Below are 12,871 nucleotides of genomic sequence, written 5' to 3'. Positions count from 1 at the left end.
GGTTGAATCATGTGAAGAGGGTGAGGGAGGAGCGCCCTCACAGACGAACAGTAATTGCGCCGCTCGGTCATAGGCCAGAAATTTATATATTTTCCATAAAATAAATGTTTTAGTCTTCACAATGAAAACTATCACTTCAACATAGGAAAACACAGAATGTTACGACACGTGCTTTTTAAAAACAGTTACTTAACTAGGCAAGTCAGTTAAGATATCAGCTGATGTACAAAGGGCTATATAAATATATTAGATTTGAAGAACAAATTCTTATTTTCAATGACGGCCTTGCCTTGTTCAGGGGCAGAACGACATTGACAACTCAGGGAATCGATCTTGCAACATTTCGGTTACAAACCGATCGCTCTAACCACTAGGCTACCTGCCGCCCCGCTAAATTATTTCACTTTTGTTTTGAGCCGTCTGACAGCGCGGGGCACCTAGCTCACGTCCGGGAGCGGTTCTAGATGGAATGCGAATTTTCAGACGGTGCAAACACGACTACACGGGCGAGATTAATCGAACCCCCCCATTTTAGAGAGGCTTCGGGGGAAAAAAAAACAGCAACGTCACTGACAGAGGAGCCAGTCAGCTGTCAAATCAGTGAGTCATCTAATGGCGATATCCCCAGCAGCACGAGCTGCTATCCAACGAGGAACGGGCGCTAGGGAATCAAGAGCTCATATTGCACTAATTTGACACACGCATGAATAGCCTTCATAATACATTACATTTTTCTATCCAACCCCTGTACAAAACACTTATTACTCCAGTTGTTTTTTTAAAGAGTTGCTCCAATTTCATGAACATGGCGTCATGGAATGCAGTCCTTTGAGCAATAATTGGCTAACTCAGCGCTCCCTCTCCCACCTTGATGCAAAGGTGTGAAGGCTACTGTTATGTCACTTCTATACTGGCATCATACAACAGTAATATCATTTCTCAGACTAACATGGTTGTATATGATCTGGTATGTCAAGGCTGCAAAAAATTATATCTGGTGACCCCTTCTTCCTATACCAACCAGCCTCAAAAGAAAAGCCACAACTTCAAGTGTAAAAGATATTTTTAAACCATTTTTATAAACCAACATATTAATTTAGCAGCATAACCAGAAGGTCTTGAGGTATTTATAAATTCACACACAGAAATTCACGTGTCCCTTTTGTCCTGCACACACTCACCAACATCTGCAAACTCACAAAGATACTCACAAAGACACACACACGCCCATCCGACTCAGGAACTGAACAACACGTAGCTCATACTGTATTTGTCTTAAGCACTCTCTCTCCCACATACACCTGTATACTCATTCCCATATAGGCTTCAATAGACATATCCACCTGCATACATCGACATTGGCTTGAACATCCAGTCACACACACATCTCAAGTCCTGTGATGTCTCCCTCATAGTGGCTTGTAAGGCAAGCACTCTTAATGGTGCAGTTTTGGCTGTGGAGAAAGGAGGAAGACCACAGTCAAATGGCTGCTTTATAGTCACAAATACTTGGGACAACAAATTTAATATCATTTGTACCAAATAGTGCACCTGGAAAGTATTCAGACCCCTTGACACATTTGGTTACGTTACAGCCTTACTCTAAAATGGATTAAATCATTTGTTTCCTGATCAATCTACACACAACACCCAATAATGACAAAGCAAAAACAGGTTTAGAAATTTTTGCAAATGTATAAAAATAACATTAATACCTTAATTACACAAGTATTCAGAACCTTTGCTTAGACTCAATTTAGCTCAGGTGCATCCAGTTTCTATTGATCATCCTTGAGATGTTTCTACAACTTGAGTGGAGTCCACCTGTGGTAAATTCAATTGATTGGACATGATTTGGAAAGGCACAAACCGGTCTATATAACGTCCCATAGGTAACAGTACATGTCAGAGCAAAAACCAAGCCATGAGTTAGAAGGAATTGACATTTTTGTAGCATTGAACACAGTGTAGCATTGAACACAGTGGCCTCCATTCTTAAATGGCAGATGTTTGGAACCACCAAGACTCTTCCGAGAGCTGGACGCACAGCCAATCTGAGCAATCCTGGGAGAAGGGCCTTGCTCAGGGAGGTGACCAGGAACACGATAGTCTCTCAGACAGAGCTCCTCAATGCATGAGTGGCTTCGGGACAAGTCTTGGAATGTCCTTGAGTGGCCCAGCCAGAGCCCGGACTTGAACCCAATCTAATATCTCTGGAGAGACCTGAAAATAGCTGTGCAGTGGTGCTCCCCATCCAACCTGACAGAGCTTGAGAGGATCTGTGAAGACGAAATGGGAGAAACTCCCCAAATACAGGTGTGCCAAGCTTGTAGCATAACACCCAAGAAGAATCGCTGCTGTAATTGCTGCCAAAGGTGCTTCAACAAAGTACTGAGTAAAGGGTCTGTACGTACCTACATGTACATATTACTTCGATCTCGCCATCACGGTTGACAACTCCATTGTGTCCTCCTCCCAGAGCGCTAAGAACCTTGGCGTGATCCTGGACAACACCCTGTCGTTCTCAACTAACATCAAGGCGGTGGCCCGTTCCTGTAGGTTCATGCTCTACAACATCCGCAGAGTACGACCCTGCCTCACACAGGAAGCGGCGCAGGTCCTAATCCAGGCACTTGTCATCTCCCGTCTGGATTACTGCAACTCGCTGTTGGCTGGGCTCCCTGCCTGTGCCATTAAACCCCTACAACTCATCCAGAACGCTGCAGCCCGTCTAGTGTTCAACCTTCCCAAGTTCTCTAACGTCACCCCGCTCCTCCGCTCTCTCCACTGGCTTCCAGTTGAAGCTCGCATCCGCTACAAGACCATGGTGCTTGCCTACGGAGCTGTGAGGGGAACGGCACCTCAGTACCTCCAGGCTCTGATCAGGCCCTACACCCAAATAAGGGCACTGCGTTCATCCACCTCTGGCCTGCTCGCCTCCCTACCACTGAGGAAGTACAGTTCCCGCTCAGCCCAGTCAAAACTGTTCGCTGCTCTGGCTCCCCAATGGTGGAACAAACTCCCTCACGACGCCAGGACAGCGGAGTCAATCACCACCTTCCGGAGACACCTGAAACCCCACCTCTTTAAGGAATACCTAGGATAGGATAAAGTAATCCTTCTCACCCCCCCCCCCCCTTAAAATATGTAGATGCACTATTGTAAAGTGGCTGTTCCACTGGATGTCATAAGGTGAATGCACCAATTTGTAAGTCGCTCTGGATAAGAGCGTCTGCTAAATGACTTAAATGTAAATGTAAATGTAAATGATTAACCGGTGCCCCCGCACATTGACTCTGTACTGGTACCCCCTGTATATAGCTTTGCTCTTCTAATTTTACTACTGCTCTTTAATTATTTGTTACTTTTATTTCAGTTCTTTAAGGTATTTTTCTTAGCTGTGCATTGTTGGTTAAGGGCTTGTAAGTAAGCCTTTCACTGTAAGGTCTACAATTGTTGTATTCGGGGCATGTGACAAATACAATTTGATTTTAATACTTATATAAATGCGATTTCTTTTTTTTTGTCATTATGTTTTTACTTTGTCATTATGGGGTAGTGTGGAGATGGAGGTAAAAAAAAAAATATATATATATATATATATATATATATATATATATAATACATTTTAGAATAAGGCTATAATGTAACAAAATGTAGAAAAAGTGAAGGAATACTTTCCTGAATGCACATAACGTATTCCTAATATAATCTTAAGTAGTAACCCACCTTCTGTGTGCCCATTTTCTTCTCCAACCCACCAGGCAGCACCCCCCCCTTACTGTCCTTCCAGGGGTAGAAATTGGAGCGAGGGGAGGAGGGAAGGCGGTGCAGTTTAGAGGGGGGCGAGGGTTCACTGCTGCCCCCCTTGCGTTTCTTCCCCAGCCCCCTGTGCTCGTACCCCGCCGCCCCCCTCGCGTGTAGTCCTGAGTCCCCACCTCGGCTGTGAGGGTCGGGTGGGGAGGAAGAGTGTCCAGAGGTTGGATGTGTCCGTTTAAACGCCCAGGCTGCCGCTGGCGAATGGGGCTCCGAGGGGGATGGCTGGGGGCGGGGTTTGCTGCTGGGGGAGAGAGTACCATTGGTCTGGCTGTGAGGAGTGGGCGGGGTGGTCTTAGAGGAAGTGGAGGGGGGCCGTCCCCGGTCCTGGAGGATGATAGAGTTCCTGTCTGGGCCGCAGTGCTCACCTTCCTGTGACGGGGCTTTGCGCTTATGGAGGGCTGCGGCAGCAGCAGCCTCCTCTCTGAGTCTCAGCTGCTGCTTGCTGGGTCGCCCTACTGGGTTCTTGGGCCTTCTGGGCCCTGGTGGCCGCCCTGGGCCTGTCTGACGGACAAGAGGGGGTGCTGGGGCTACAATTTGGCTGCCACTAGCACTGGAGTTTGCTGATTGGTTAATGGCTGTGGAGTGGGAGGGGATTTGTAGGCGTGTCTCCCTTCCTGGTTCGTGGGAGGAAGAAGAGGGGGGCCTGAGAGAAGGGGTGCTGTGGCTTCCTGTCCTGACTTTAGAATGCAGGGAGGAAGAGGACGAGGAGGAGGAAGAGGGGTTGTTCTTTGCAGAGGGACTCTGGGACTGGAGGTCTGAAGCTTGAGGTATTTTCCTGCAGAGAAAATACCTCAATTAGATAGAGAAAACTACAATGCAACACTTTGTCCAGAGGGGAAACAATCAGGAAAATGGTGCTCGAACAGCACTATGTAGCTCTTATGACAAACCTCTGCACCAGTAAACCTTGTTAAGTTACCACAGGGCCACACATCACAAAGAATCTTACTTCCAGAGGTGGGACCTGATGTGCTGCTCCACCATGGCGTTGAGTGCTGACCGCAGGTGGTGGAGCCGTCGGTCAAAGGTGTACACACCACGACCCATCTCATGACTGCCAAACGAGCACACCTAGGGAGAGGAGACAGAGCACATGGTGGGTTAGGGGACTGTTGATACAGTCAGTGCTGGCAACATCTCTGTATTTTACAGCTGTGAAAAGGTCACCATACTCCAGTGATATACACTGAGTATACCAAACATTAGGAACACCCATTGCATTGCACCCTCTTTTGTCCTCAGAACAGCCACAATTCGTCGGGGTATGGACTCTACAAGGTGTTGAAAGCGTTCCACAGGGATGCTGGCCCATGTTGACTCAAATGTTTCCCACAGTTGTGTCAAGTTGGCTGGGATGTCCTTTGGGTGGAGGACCATTCTTGATACACACGGGGAACTGTTAAGCGCAACAAACCCAGCAGCGTCGCAGTTCTTAACAGACTCAAACTGGTGCACCTGGCACTACCATACCTTGTTCAAAGGGACTTCAAATCTTTTGTCTCCGTCAGTCTCATTGAAAGCAGTCTAAGAAGCAGTAGATCGGTTTTATTTGCGCAATTTCTACGTTTCCCGTTGTTTCGTTTTGGCGTCTTTTACGTTCAGATTTGTACACCAGCTTCAAACAGCTGAAAATACTATATTTTTGGTTATGAAAGTGTATTCCACAGAGGTGTAGACATTGCAATGATTCACCACACCAGGACCCCCCTCGGGGTGCATGTTTAGTTTTTTTGCCCTAGCCCTACACAGCTGATTCAAATAATCAAAACTTGATGATGAGCTGGTTATTGGGGGTTAGGGAGGGGCAAGACCTAATTTGGGAAACACTGCTCTAGACTATACCCGCCTGTTTTGTCACAAACTGAAATGAAGAGAACTATTAGAATTTTAGCAGTCGGGAAATGGCAGAGTGATTTCTGCATAGTGCAGCTTTAAAAATCCTTCTTGAACCGGTCTCCTCCCCTTCATCTACACTGATTGAAGTGGATTTAACAAGTGACATCAATAATGGATCATAGCGTTCACCTGGTCAGTCTGTCATGGACAGAACAGGTGTACAAAAAAACAAAAAGAACACCCAGTGTACATCTGATAATACCACTAGGAGTAGTTGATGACACCCTGTAATATTACCGCGGCTGGTTTGGGGTGCCAGGAGGAGGAAGGGTATTCGTACGGCTCCTCAGGCCCCTCTCCCTCGCTCTCGTCGCTTGAGATGCACCCTTGGGTGAGGGGTGATGGGGCGCTACCCTCCTCCTGACAAGGTTTGTCCTCCTTTGGAGCGCTTTCTGAAGACGCCCTGGACCGACTGAACACACAAGTGTTAATATTTTGTCCACATCTACCACGAGTACCTTTACTATTACTTTAACACATCTGATAACATAAGTCCCCTACCTAAAGGCAGGGTTGTTGGTGAGGGGTCTCCTGCAGTGGGGGGGTTCTGGGGGGTCCTCGTGGGCCTCTGGGCTGGGGGACCGACCCGAGCCGCTCCCATCCTGGGTCTGACACCCCCGCTCACGGATCCGGGCCCCAGTCTTCAGCTCGGCCACCAGCTGGTCAAAGTTTTTACTCCGACCAGGAACCTTCCGCCGCTGGTGGATGGAGTGAATCTAAGGACAGGAGAAAGAAACAGACCAGGGAGGAAAACAATTAAACACAATTATGCGTTTGTCTAAAAACGTCAGTTTCTTACACACAAAAGTGACTCAAAGCCTATACTTTCCATGCGAATAGACATGATAAAAATAGTCCTCGTGCGGTGAATATAGGGAGATGCTGTCCAACTTTCCTTTGTGTTTTGGAGGAAACACTATAGCGCCCAGCCCCTAAAAATCAAATCAAATTTATAGTCCCCTATGACTGCCAAGTCCTGATAACCACTGACTGTCTGTAGCGATCGTTTTCAATCTAGTTCACTAATTCTAGGGTAAATGTGTTCTCTCACATCACCATCTTCTCACATCCACAGATGGGTCTGAGACGAGGTGGGATTCATTAGCATTTGAACGGATCTGCTAGAGATGACCTAAATCACATACAGTCAACATACGCCTGAGCAAATCTGTTGAAAGGAGTGACAAACTATGAGGAGAGGAGTGATTTGAAAGAAAGAAAAGCATCAGAAGTAGAGCCTTAACCAGAATGTGAGAGATATGTAGAAAGCATTTAAAAAGAGCCTGGATTTCATAAAAAATACATAGGTGGATGAAAGGTTTCCACTACTTCGCCTTCACCTCCCTAGTCATGTCAGAGCAGAGATTTTGATAAGGAGGAAGGTTTGTCTCCACCACTGTAACTCCACTGGGGCTAGGGGACATTTTTAATACCACAATGTCCTCAATACCATGCACAAAATACCCCTTCCTTTTTCAAATACTATGGCAACACCTCAATCACGAAACATGATATTTAGACGACTAATGTACTATGCTGCCATAGCAATGAATAGCTGAAGTGTAAACTATAGGAGAGACATGAGGAGGACCAAGAGTGTCAAAATGGAGAGAAATGACTCATCCTCATCATACGAAAAGGGCCCAATTAAGCCTACACGTCATGTCACCCCTTTCATTTAAAGTGCCTTTGTTTGAAATACATGCCTGATGTGACGTCATGAATGTAAAAGCAATTAATATTGTCATCTATGGGTTCATAGTTTTGAAGGAGACCGCCATCATTGGAGCTCCTCCAATTAACACAGGAGAGTAATAACCTAGACATGTCTCTTATCTGTGTCCGACAGTTCCCATTTCTTATGGTCGCCGAATCACAGATAAAAGAAAACACCCAAGTTATTACTCTTGGCATATCACTGACCGTCTTTCTATTGGGAAAGAATTTTCATCTCTTGCCAGTTGGACCCACAATAGAGGAGCCAGCGCATGTAGATAAGTTCCTCAAACAAATCAATCAGTTGGAACAATGGGAAAAGTCACAATCCTCCAAACTTCACATCCTGTACGGACTCTTGTTGTTGAGTGAACATAATTGGGTCAAAAGCAGTAAGGACAGAAGTGATTTTCCCAAAGCTTCAGTCACCCGGCTACAGAATACGCAGGGAGAGGAAGGAAAAGAGAGGAGAGAAAAGGGGGGTGTGAAGAGGGATGGAATACTATAGGTGGCAAGGAAGAAAATGCTGGGCCAAGAAGAGAGGACACTGGGATAGAGGAGGGGGATGAGATTTCATATGCAGAGTGTGCGAACTTACATTGCAGGTCAGGAGACGAGTGCAGACTTTCTTCCTCTCGGGGTCTAGTACTCCGCAGTGCTTGTCGAGATCACACTCTCTCCCTGGAGATGACAGGAACAGAAGAGTGTCTTAATAGCAATCAGACTCAACGGCTGTGACTCAGTCGGAATTAGCTTCCTAGCTCTGTGAGCTTTCCTCTCTGATCACTAGCCTGGTAATAGAAGATGTCACTTCATTTTAGCATTCTTCTATTTAACAAGCTCTTCACCCAACAAAACAGATTCTGAGGGGAAGGCCCATCTCTGTTAAAAAAATACATTGCATCTCAGTGACCCAAACTTGTATGAACTAAGATGAAAGGAAATAAAGACTCACTGGAGGCCACTTTGTTGTAGGGTCTTGGTCCACGGAGGTGGGCAGGGAGGGTAGGGGCCAATGTGACCTCCTTCCTCTGGGTATGTGTCCTCTCACTGTTGGAGGGCCGGCCGGGCGGGGTGTCTCCATGGGGCCAGGGTGGGTCTCTGAGGGAGGGGAGTGGGGAGCTCAGGGGAGGCTCCAGGGGTGGAGGCTGCTTAAACACAGCCGACTCAGAGTGACCGCCATGGGGGCTCTTATCTAGGGGGGAGTGGCTGAAGGGACAACAAAAAAACAGAGCGAGAACATGATCAGATGTTTAAAACATGGAAATGAAATCAGAATAAATGTTACCAATAACGTACCAATAACATGGTTTTCACCTTTTTTTTAAATAAAAAAGGAAAATAATAGGACCACTAAACCTATCCTCCAATCCCCCCTCTTAATCCCCCGTCATCTATCCCATCCCTCTTACCGTACTACATCCTTGGGGGGCTTGGTATGTCTGAACTGGGGGGGTGTGGATGGGGATGGGGGGGCTGCTCGTGGTGCTCCGGACCCTTGCCCCCTTCCTTCCCAGGAGGAAGAGGAGGTTGCGTGAGTGGAGGATGGGGAGTGGCTGTGGCGGGGTCGCTGCTGGGAGGCTGGAGGGTGGGGGCGGAGGCGTGCATACAGCTTACTCAGGGGGCTATGTCTCCTCTCACAATGCTTCTCAAAAGCCTGGGGCTTGACCACCTGGCCACAGTGGCTACACACCACCAGGTAGAAGTCATCTTGGCCCGGGTAGTGGCCGAAGATCGACATGTCTGAAGGAGGTTAGGAGAGAGTGAAATGAGAAACAGGTGAGAAATCACACATACCGGGAAAGCGGGTATAGACACACATGGGTCGTTCCATGTAATTTCAGCAAGTCATGACTCCCACCATCTCAGATTGTTCTGAAATGGTTACTGTTAGAAACAAATAAGATTAGCATTCCGGAAACATTATTTTCTTGAAATATAATTAGACCTCTGAACAATTAAGCTAATTGATTGCACCCAAATTGGCCACTTTAATTTATAGGACTTGTAAAATATTCAATAATGATAGTTGCTAATATCCAATTTGGACCAAACTTTCTACTAACAATGAGTAAGACAGGAGGATTCAATAATGATAGTTACTCTTATTTCCTGTTTACATAGAGTCCGATTTGATTTGAAAAATGAATCCAAAGTGGCCAAAAGTAAACCACGGACCCTCCATACCCCAATATATAGTATCAGTTCACTAAGTCTGACAAGTAGTAGAGAGCTGTGGCTTGGAATATTGTTTCTTCATCCTATTTAATGTATTCTCAGTGAATTTGGTGCCGTTTTTTCTCCCTGTTCAAATAAATGAATCATTGAAGTTATTGTCTCATCCTAGATCTTCCCAGGTTGACCAATTGATGGTGCTGTTCCTGCTATTAGGTGATAATTTTTTAAAGACCCCCCCCCCTCATTGTTAAAGAGATAGTTCACCCAAATTACAAAATGACATTGGTTTCCTTACCCTGTAAGCATTCTTACATGGACCAGGTATGGCAGCAACACAAGCCATCACACACACCTCATACTCACAAACACACAAACGTCCACACACTCAAAGCCAGCTGCGGTCACATGTTAGAGTCACATTGAACCACCAGACACTTAATGTTTCACACTGTATTTAAAGCCAGTATCCCATAGCTCATTCTAATATTTATCCTACTGTACATTGTATTTTTGTTACACTGTTTATACACACACACCACATATTTATCTATATTCTGGATTCTAGAGATCGCTCACTAATATATCTACTGCTGTACATATTCTTAGTATATCTTGTGTAAATACCCCGGCCGGGATGTCCTTGTCCTAGCGATTCCTTGTGACAGGTGTTCTTCCGACACATTGGTGCGGCTGGCTTCCGGGTTAAGCGGGCAGGTGTTAAGAAGCGCGGTTTGGCGAGTCATGTTTCGGAGGACGCATGACTGGACCTTTGCCTCTCCTTAGCCCGTTGAGGAGTTGCAGTGTTAAGACAAGATCGCAATTGGATATCACGAAATTGGGAAGAAAAAGGGGGTAAAATACAAAAAGTATGTATGTTCCATTAATCTTGTTTGAAACAAAAAACGATTTCAGAACAATATGAAATGGTAGCTGTCGAAATCGTCTGTTTTTGAGGTGGAACAACCCAAATCACATTGTCTGTCACCCTGAGAAACACATGCAGTCTGACAAGTACACACGGTAATGTCTGTCAGACAGCTGCTGCAGACTGCCAGGCTTGGTTGCGAGAGAGATCCTAGCAGGGAGCAGCCCCCCAACCCCACACCCCATTCAGCTCTTAAGACAAGACACCCAGGGGAGCACTGGAAGAAGAAGCCAAATCTGGAGACACGCACTCTGTGCAGAAGCTGTGTCCATTGTTGCCAGGGGAACTGGATAGTAAGGTTCGATGTCAATCTAAACCGGAGTATGAAGGATGTAACCAACATGCACTCCAATAAAGACTTACCTTCCTTCCTAAGAGACATTGCCTCGGCTGCGTTCTTCCCATTCTTGCTGCAGTCATCTCCATCAGAGCCTGAAAACAGAGACTCTGTGACTGAGGTGCAGTGGTCAGGGAATTTCATCAGAGGGGATAAGGCATACAGGATACAAACGCATGGATAGTAGGCTTTGGGCGCATCTCAATAGTCAAGGTGGTTCCTCCATCACCTCTTCTTCATTTGATCCGCAATGATCTGAAAGGCAGGTCAAGTGAAAGCAACACGGAAGACGCACACCTTTGCCAGTCAAGTTACTCCATATCAGATTATTAAGATGAATCCCCTTGTTGGTGTTAACTAGACAGGTTCTGATCGTCACTTCCTGTCTCACAACTGGTAACTTGCACAACAGATCACAAAAATATTGAAGCTGTAATGCATACAGGATATATAGATGGGAATTCCCTTTCAGTATGAAATGTTCATTTTCAAGAAAAATAGCGAGCTGGATAAGTGACTCCCTTTCGCATGGTGAACTTGGCCCCTCTGTCTGTTGCTGTGCTTGATTTAGGCTATGAGCATAATCTTTGACCTAATACGTGTGTTTACTGTTGGAATCGTGTTCATTATGTTAGAGATAATTGTTGGTTGATAAGAAAGTTAGGGAGAGAGTAGAGTAGCACTTTGAGAGGTGCCAGAAAATGAATGCGCGTGCATATACACTAATGTAACTGTTTAGACACGTATTGTCTTGAAACAAACTTTAAAAAATAAAAAATTAAGAATTGTGTCTCGAATCCACAGTTCTTCCAAGAACATGAATCGAGAAGAGTTCGAAATTCGCCCTGAAATAACAATCTAGACTAGCATGTATATGGTGGCAACAGCATCAGACTGTATCATCCTGTTAGCAGTATTATCTTCATTGCTAATACGGCCAAGCTTGCTATGGCAAGAAGTTGCTCGCCCAACCATCCCTACAACTAATGCAAGCCGCCTTCCGCTGTGTAGGGCCACAGTTCTATTTGGGCGTGTGACGCTGTAATGAGTGCATACTGTCAACTGGTGGACATGGTGTGTGTATGTGTACATAAAAAGACAAAATGAGGATCAAATAGACACAATTATCACTTATTTTTTTCAGAAGACGCCGACCGCTAGGACCTGGGAGAGAGCAACATGTTATCCCGCAAGCGCTAGGACCCAGCAGGGTCTTTGTTTGGGTAACATGGTTATGGCTGCCGCCCGTTTCCACGAAAATAAACCTCAACAGAATGGCCAATCGATTTGATATCTGACAATACCGATTCCAAAGGTGCTCCCTTACCTTCCGACGCAGTCACACCGGCTCTCTCAGCCCAAGCGCTCCAGCTTTGGCCCACGAAATCATCGAGACTAGGCACCCGCCGTTCCAGAGCAGCCATTACTTTTACTGCGCGTTCACACACCGCCATCATCACTGCCCCGCAAGTGACTTACGTCATATTCCGCGTTCACCACAGCGATGGGAAGTCCATGCGTGCGCGTTCACGAAACTCCCGCACGTAGCAGTCGAGTCGAAAACATTGCGGGGGAGAACTACAGTGAACAACTGGCGAACAGCAGGAGGTGACTTGACTGTCTATTGGGTGTTGAGTGTTTATGCTGTGGACAAGATGGGAAACGTCCTATTTCAATCTCTGTTGGGCTGCAGTAGTAAACTTGAAACTGAAACCAAAAAAAGAACAAGGTAGTTTTCCCACATCAGCACAGGTGAAGGAAATGATACAGAGGAGACCACTTCAGAAGTTCAGACCATTCAGATGCTGCCAATGGAACACTGTATCTTCCTGCATAACCAGGCACTGGTACACCTAGATGAAAGCACGCAGTCAGATGCTATCCCCTTCACAGACCCCAAAGCACTGGAAACAATATATAATATGGCATCACTATATTACCTACATAAATCCAGTCCTTTCAGATCAGTGAACACAAAAGATAGGTGCTAAGGAAAGGGT

At 46.0% G+C, this 12,871-nt stretch overlaps 1 protein-coding gene across 4 annotated transcripts; it reads right to left on the bottom strand.

Moving 5' to 3' along the window:
- Window positions 1-1,058: 1,058 nt before the first annotated feature.
- On the bottom strand, window positions 1,059-12,362 carry atxn7l2a (ataxin 7-like 2a). Of its 4 annotated transcripts, XM_046312864.1 has the most exons (11): window positions 12,199-12,322; window positions 11,046-11,126; window positions 10,898-10,966; window positions 8,844-9,174; window positions 8,387-8,640; window positions 8,030-8,112; window positions 6,217-6,431; window positions 5,953-6,127; window positions 4,769-4,890; window positions 3,730-4,594; window positions 1,059-1,454 (listed from the first exon to the last, which is right to left on the bottom strand). In XM_046312864.1, exons 2-11 carry the CDS (start codon window positions 11,047-11,049, stop codon window positions 1,437-1,439), a joined length of 2,136 nt encoding a protein of 711 aa, XP_046168820.1. In that variant the 5' UTR covers window positions 11,050-11,126; window positions 12,199-12,322; the 3' UTR covers window positions 1,059-1,436. The 4 variants fall into 4 exon arrangements, with proteins under 4 accessions (XP_046168820.1, XP_046168817.1, XP_046168818.1 ...); XM_046312861.1 differs by lacking the exon at window positions 11,046-11,126 and having other exon boundaries at window positions 12,199-12,362; XM_046312862.1 differs by having other exon boundaries at window positions 10,898-11,126.
- Between the last annotated feature and the right edge of the window lie 509 nt (window positions 12,363-12,871).

This window comes from Oncorhynchus gorbuscha, linkage group LG18 (assembly GCF_021184085.1).
Source record: "Oncorhynchus gorbuscha isolate QuinsamMale2020 ecotype Even-year linkage group LG18, OgorEven_v1.0, whole genome shotgun sequence".
Lineage (NCBI taxonomy): Eukaryota > Metazoa > Chordata > Actinopteri > Salmoniformes > Salmonidae > Oncorhynchus > Oncorhynchus gorbuscha.
Note: the sequence above shows the minus strand (reverse complement) of the source record. Positions and strands in the feature narration are given on the sequence as shown.